Source organism: Siphateles boraxobius, unplaced genomic scaffold (assembly GCF_051911475.1).
Source record: "Siphateles boraxobius isolate OS27281-9 unplaced genomic scaffold, OSU_SipBor_1 162, whole genome shotgun sequence".
Lineage (NCBI taxonomy): Eukaryota > Metazoa > Chordata > Actinopteri > Cypriniformes > Leuciscidae > Siphateles > Siphateles boraxobius.
In genome coordinates, this window is record NW_027508769.1 from 102685 (window position 1) to 109942 (window position 7258).

Below are 7258 nucleotides of genomic sequence, written 5' to 3' on the forward strand. Positions count from 1 at the left end.
GTGATCGGTGATGGACGGCGGTGATCGGTAGCGAACGGCAGGTGATCGGTGATGGACGGCGGAGATCGGTGACGGACGGGCGGTGATCGGTGACGGACGGCGCTGATCGGTAGCGGACGGGCGGAGGTCGTGACGGACGGGCAGTGATCGGTGACGCCGGTGATTGCTAGTGGACGTCGGAAAAGCGCTTTTGGTCTCAAAGTGGACAGTGAGGTGGTCCGGATGGGATGCGGTGAGGACGGACGGACGCCATAGGCGAGGAGGTTTGTGAACGCTTCACATTGGACAGTGAAGATTGGACAGTTTGATGCAGATACTACGTCAGACAGTGGAGGAAAAATCTTGTGGGCTTAGAACGAGTAAAGCGAGGTAACGGCAGTTAACACACACACATAAGAAGATGTATGAATTTTAAGAGCTGCAGTTTATTAAAGTAACACTAGGTAACTTTTCAACCTTCATAATATATTTCCAAGTCTCTTGTGATGGTACATCGACTCACAATAGGTTGAATGACACGCCTGCCATAGCCTGACGGGGTCTGTAGCGTTTTTAATCGTACTTTTAAACTTCGGGTTTCGGGTAGTAACCGGCGAACAAAGAGAACTACAAAATTGGACTGCTTTACGGCATATACGTCACTTCCACCACCACCCCCACTTCCTTAAAATCGGACGTGCGAGCCAAATGTTATAGTCATGGCCGAAGCAGCACAGAAAAACAAGAAAGCAAAGGTTTTATCGGAGCAAAGCAAAAAGAGAAAAAGAGAAAGTGATCGCGTTAAAGGCAGAACGAGGATCAACATTGGGCCAGCGTTTTCTCGCTGGCGTGAGCTGAAGGAGGAGGCGGGCTGCCCGACCGATGCAGACTTGGCTGTCATGCTTTTGGACTAGTAAGTATATTGCTTGCATACTATCTCTTTTTTTTGTCTGCCTGACTATGTTACGGAAGCTATCTTATCCTCCGTTTATCTTCATGAATCAAGTAATGATAGTAGAGTAGCAAATTATCAATCTGGTAGCTAGTAAACGATATTTTAGTTTTTGATGGTTAGCTATCGCTAGCATTCTTGTTCTGATTTGAACTTTGCAATCGATGAAATGCAAATAGCAAATGTTTGACCTAAAAAGTGTACTCTACTCAACATGTACAAAGAAAAAAATCAAATGAAAGCCTATGTCTAAACGGCGTGTACAAGTTTGGTAGGGGCTACATTCTTGCAAGTAAATATATAAGATGTACAAAGTCATATTTTAGGATACCTAACATGTCTTTGATATTTGTTTATTTGTCTTGCCTCAAGCTATAATGCAAATCGATTTGTAAAATTTGCAGATTCATTTATGGTAGCTTGATATTATAATTATGACGATATATGGTTATTATCTACCACTCAAAGATTGCATTGAAGATTCAGTAAAACAGTAACCAATAGACTAGGCTACTATAATGACGCTGGCTTGTAAACGTGATCATCGCGATCATTTGTCGTTAGAAAAAAAATAAAACCCATGAAATGATATTCATATGACATGTTGAAATATATGCCACTGTACCTGGGATGAAGACATTCACACGCGACGCAAGCAGAACACCTGCATGTGACCTCCTCCTACAGTGTTCAGTGCTATCATGGTTGTCAACAAATGCACGTGCATGTAGGATGACAGAGTTTACGACAGTAGTAGAGGACAATACTGTTTTCCAACCGTAGGGGGACCCCGAGAGCAAAAGTTACCTGGTGTTACTTTAAAGTGTAAACCGCAAGAATGGAAGAGAACACAATGCATTGACATTTGGTTTAAAGTAGGCTAAACGAGGACTTGACATAAGAGACATTTGGGTCGAGGGGTTTACACAAGAAAAGAAAAGTGTTTATGCTTTATTTCTGATTTTTCGTTTTCACGATATTTAATTGAAATGTGTTTTTTTTGTGGTTGAAAACGAGGTAAAATGGATGACAATTGTCAAGGTATCGAGAAAACACGAGTGGTGTCTGCTGACTCACAAAATGATAATGAGGAAGAAGCCTTTGTGAAAAAAAGGTCTATAAAACTTACAACAAAAGCACTGCTTTCTAAATTAAGTGACTTAGAGACACTAAGAAAATCCAAGTTAAGTAAAGCTGCCAATCTCAAACAAACTGTTCAAGGTTTAATGTGTGAGTCTGGTTATGAAGCTGAAATAAAAAGTAGCTTCAGCAAATATCAAGCCTTGATTAATGATGCAAAAGTTGCACATAACAATCTGCTCGAGTTGTTACCCTTAGTTGAAAAGGAAAAGCATGTAACCTGGTTCAAAGCAAAGCTTTTAAGTGTCAACGAATATTGCCAGTGTGTGGAAAATCATTTTAAGAGTACAAATAATGGTACTACTGAAGATGTTAATCTTGAGGATGATATAAAGCCAACTGACAGCGTATCAAATGTTGGATCATCATCATGCACTAAAAGCCGCACCAGTGAAAGATCAAGTCGATCAAGCAAAGCGGCATTTGAAGTTGCACAAGCAGAAGCCAAGAAAGCTAAACTTCTGGCACCTGCAGCAGCGCCAAAAAAGAAACATGAATTGGAGCAGGAGGCGGAGTCATTACGTAAAAGAATGGAACAAGTGGAAATGGATGCTGAGATTGAAGCCTCAGATACAGAGTTGGCAATACTGCAAGCATTTTCGGATCAGGATAAGAGGGGATCTTATTTTGAGAAACAAAGATCAAAAGAAATACCTGACATTCCTGATGCAAAGTTTGAGAAGTCTACAAGATTGACCAGAAATAAAGGCTTACCTGTTGCCGTTGCGGGACCCACTGAAAATGTTGCACATGCTGTTGATGACAATTCTACACGACAGATTCTGCAAAAGCAAAATGAAATGTCCGAGCTGCTCATACAACAACACAGAGCAAGCCAACTGCTACCAAGACAAATGCCTGTTTTTGAAGGTGACCCACTGAAGTTCAAAATGTTCATGCAAGCTTTTAGGCACTGTGTGGAGGAGAAAGCTGCATCTAAAGGTGATTGCATTTATTTTTTGGAAAGGTACACCAGAGGGCGCCCACACGACCTTGTACAAAGCTTTTTACATATGAGTGCGGAGAGAGGCTTTGAAACCGCTAAAGCCCTCCTACAGGAACACTTCGGTAATGAAACAAAGATCACATCAGCGTATATTGAAAAGGTTCTCAACTGTCCTGTGGTGAAGGCTGAAAGCATTTCGTTACTGCGGGACTATGCATTGTTTTTACGTGGATGCAATAATGCAATGTCAGATTTAAGTGACATGAAAGAGCTGGACATGTCTGCTAACCTCAAAATTGTTGTTTCGAAACTTCCTTTTAAATTGAGGGAAAAATTTTGAAGTTCTGCATGTGATATTCGGGAGAGACACAACCGCAGACCAAACTTTAATGACGTTGTACATTTTGTGGAATTTCAAGTCAAAATCTTGTCTGATCCTATTTTTGGTGATATTCAAACTACTGAAAGAGGTATGCATGTTAAAAGGGATGGGTATACTGCAAAGTCTAAGTTGAAGCGAGACAACTTTGCTACAAACGTCTACACTGTTAGCAAAGTACAACACAAGGACACACAAGAAGGTAAACAGAGGGACAACAACATCAGCATCAATTGTTTATTCTGTTTACAAGATCACAGTCTGGATGAATGTCAACGATTTGCCAAGAACAAACATCGTGAAAAGATCAACTTCTTAAAGGAAAAAGGAGTGTGCTTTGGGTGTCTCAACACTGGGCACTTGAGCAAAAATTGCGATAAGCGTAAAATCTTTGAAAAGTGCAAATAGAGCCATCCAACAACTTTACACATTCACGTCCAACAAGTGGACAAATCAATGAACCCCAATGAACCTAAGTCAGCTGTAAACCATACGCTTGTGTCAGCTCAGACATTTGGGAGCCAGACTGGGGCCGGTAGCAATGAAATGCTCTCCATCCTGCCAGTTCAGGTAAAAGCACAAAAGGGCAATAAGGTGATTCAGACCTATGCTTTTCTCGACAATGGCTCAACATCCACATTCTGCTCTGAAGCTCTTAAGCGTAGGCTTAATCTCACTGGGACAAAGTCAAAAATATGTTTGTTAACGATGAGCCCAAAGACATCAGTGTCAACATACATTGTGAATGGACTTGAAATAGCTAGCCTTAATGGAACAAGGTACTACAGTCTTCCAAATGTTTATACACAGAAAACGTTGCCAGTGAATACAGCAAACATCATCAAGGACCTTATGCAGTGGCCTTACCTTGAGCACATTGAAATCCCTGAATTTGATGCTAACGTGGAGTTATTAATAGGTACTAATGCTTCAAAGTTGCTGGAACCATGGGAAATTGTGAATAGCCAAGGTGAGGGTCCTTTTGCTGTTAAAACCCTATTAGGGTGGGTGGTCAATGGCTTTGGAAAGGATTGCAAATACAACATGAATGACAATGGTTGTCATAGTGTTGCTGTGAATAGATTATCTGTGGAATCACTTCAGCTGCTATTGGAGAAGCAGTACCAGAGTGACTTCAATGAAAAAAGCGCATATGACAAAGAAGAAATGTCAAGGCAGGAGGCAAGATTCTTCGAAATAATGGAACAATCTGTAAACTTAAAGGACGGACATTACAGTCTAAAGCTGCCATTCAAAGCCCAGGAGGTAACACTGCCAAACAATCGCTGTATTGCTCAACAGCGCCTCTTTGGACTAAAAAGGAAAATGGAAAGAAATGAGAAGTTCCACCAAGAATACGCAAGCTTTCTTGAGAATGTCATCAGCAGTGGCTATGCAGAAATGGTACCACAGGATGAATTGTGTTGTGGAGAAGATAACCTGTTCTATATTCCTCATCATGGAGTGTATCACCCACGCAAAGGCAAGTTGCGAGTTGTCTTTGACTGCGGAGCTAAGTTTAAAAGGAACTTCTTTGAACGAACAGCTTCTGCAGGGTCCGAACCTCACAAGTTCCTTAATGGGAGTGCTTCTACGATTCAGACAAGAACCAATTGCTTTTATGTCTGATGTGAAGTCTATGTTCTATCAAGTCAAAGTGGCTGAGGAAGACAAATACTTTCTAAGGTTCCTGTGGTGGCCTAATGGAGATCTGTTCAAGCAAGTTGAAGAGTACAGAATGACTGTACATCTCTTTGGAGCAGTGTCGTCGCCTAGTTGTGCATGTTATGCTTTAAGGAAGACTGCAGACGACAATCGGAACAGTTTTTCGGATGAGGTGATTGACACAGTACATAGAAATTTCTATGTGGACGACTGTCTGAAAAGCTTACCATCTGTGCAGAAAGCGGTACAGATTGTCCATGACCTGGCTGACCTTTGCCAGAAAGGAGGTTTTCATCTTACACAATGGATCAGTAACAGTCGAAAAGTCCTTCAAACAATTCCTGAGAAGGAACACTACTAAAAATGTGAGTGAACTGAATTTAGACATAGACCAACTCCCGGTGGAAAGGGCACTAGGGCTGCATTGGTGTATGGAAAATGACAACTTTAACTTTCATATCAACTGCAAAGAACGAATGCAAAAACGACGAGGGATTCTATCAGTCGTCAGTTCAGTGTACGATCCCTTAGGGTACCTTGCGCCAGTCCTCCTTCCAGCCAAGCACATTTTACAAGAGTTGTGCAGAAGGAACTATGGCTGGGATGAAGAAATTCCACAAGTCCTAAAACAACAATGGATAAATTGGTTGACTGACCTGAAAGGGATCTCAGAGTTCAGAGTGAGTAGGTGCTTGAAACCACAAGACTTTGGAACACCAGTCCATGCCCAATTGCACAACTTTGCTGATGCCAGCGAAAGGGGATATGGCACGGTAACATACCTGAAGTTACAGAACAAACCAGGTCATGTACATGTTTCCTTTCTTCTTGGAAAGGAAAGAGTTGCACCTCTTAAACCTGTAACCATCTCTCGTTTGGAACTCACTGCTGCTGTTTTGGCTGTTCGGGTGGACAGGATGGTAAAATCAGAGTTACAGCTTTCTTTGCCAGTATCCTGTTTCTGGACTGATAGTAGTACAGTCTTGAAGTACATCAGCAATGAAAACAAGAGATTCCGAACATTTGTGGCCAACAGAATAACCATCATTAGGGAAGCTTCAGACCCAGTGCAGTGGCGGTATGTTCACACAAAACAAAATCCTGCAGATGACGCATCCAGAGGACTGACAGTCCACAAGCTTCTGGACAGCAAAACGTGGTTATCAGGTCCAGAATTCCTGTGGAAAGCAAGAGAAACATGGATACAGTATGAAGTAGAGTCCACAGTGGAGGAGGATGATCCAGAGGTCAAACTGGAGATCTCTACAAACACAATAACTGTTCAAGGGGATAATTAAACCAATCAACTCATCACATATTTCTCTGACTGGAAAAGATTGAAGGTTGCATTTGCATGGTTACTCAAGATCAAGAAGACTCTATTGGAGTTGAGTCAAAGAAGAAAGCAACTTGTGGTGGTTGAAATGGCTGATCTTTGTTATGTTGACAAGAAAATGTTGGAAGCCAGAAAGTCATTGGGACGAGACAGTGTAACAACTGAGGATCTATTAGCGGCAGAAAACGCTATCCTTCAGTTCTGTCAGAGGGAAAGATTTGACAAAGAGATTTATGCACTAAGGACAGGAAAACTCGTAAAACAGTGTAGCCCTATCTACAAGCTGAATCCTGTTCTAGAGGATGGACTGTTAAGAGTAGGTGGAAGATTGTCCAGGACTGCAATGCCCGAAGAAAGCAAACACCCAGTCATCCTATGTAAAGATCAGTACATCTCCATGTTAATTCATGGTGGGAGAAATTACATCCTCTCCAAATTGAGAGAAAAGTTCTGGGTCACTCATGCCAATGCAGCAGCAAGAAAAATCTTGTCAAATTGTGCATTTTGCAAACGTCACAAAGGGAAATTGTGTGATCAAAAAATGGCTGATCTTCCCAAAGAAAGGATTACTCTAGACTTACTTCCATTTACTAATGTGGGAGTGGACTATTTTGGGCCCATTGAGGTAAAACTAGGACGTTCCAATGTGAAACGTTATGGTGTTATCTTTACATGTATGGCCAGCAGGGCAGCTCATTTAGAAGTAGCACACTCATTGGACACAGACTCTTGCATCAGTGCCATTCGTCGATTCATATGCCGAAGAAGAGGAGCCGTAGCACACTTTCACTCAGACAATGGCACAAATTTCACAGGAGCAGAGAAGGAGCTAAAAAGAGCAATTGCAGAGTTAAACAACCA

The 7258-nt window shown here is 41.7% G+C and overlaps 1 protein-coding gene across 1 annotated transcript; it reads left to right on the top strand.

The window, feature by feature from the left end:
• Positions 1-5492: 5492 nt before the first annotated feature.
• On the top strand, positions 5493-6359 carry LOC143740032 (uncharacterized). The gene has a single exon (XM_077232060.1). The coding sequence runs from the start codon at positions 5493-5495 to the stop codon at positions 6357-6359; it is 867 nt and encodes a 288-aa protein (XP_077088175.1).
• The last annotated feature ends 899 nt before the right edge of the window (positions 6360-7258 follow it).

Bases quoted from the DNA above. Each gene is read 5' to 3' on its own strand.
- LOC143740032 (XM_077232060.1), top strand. From the start codon at position 5,493: ATGGAAAATGACAACTTTAACTTTCATATCAACTGCAAAGAACGAATG.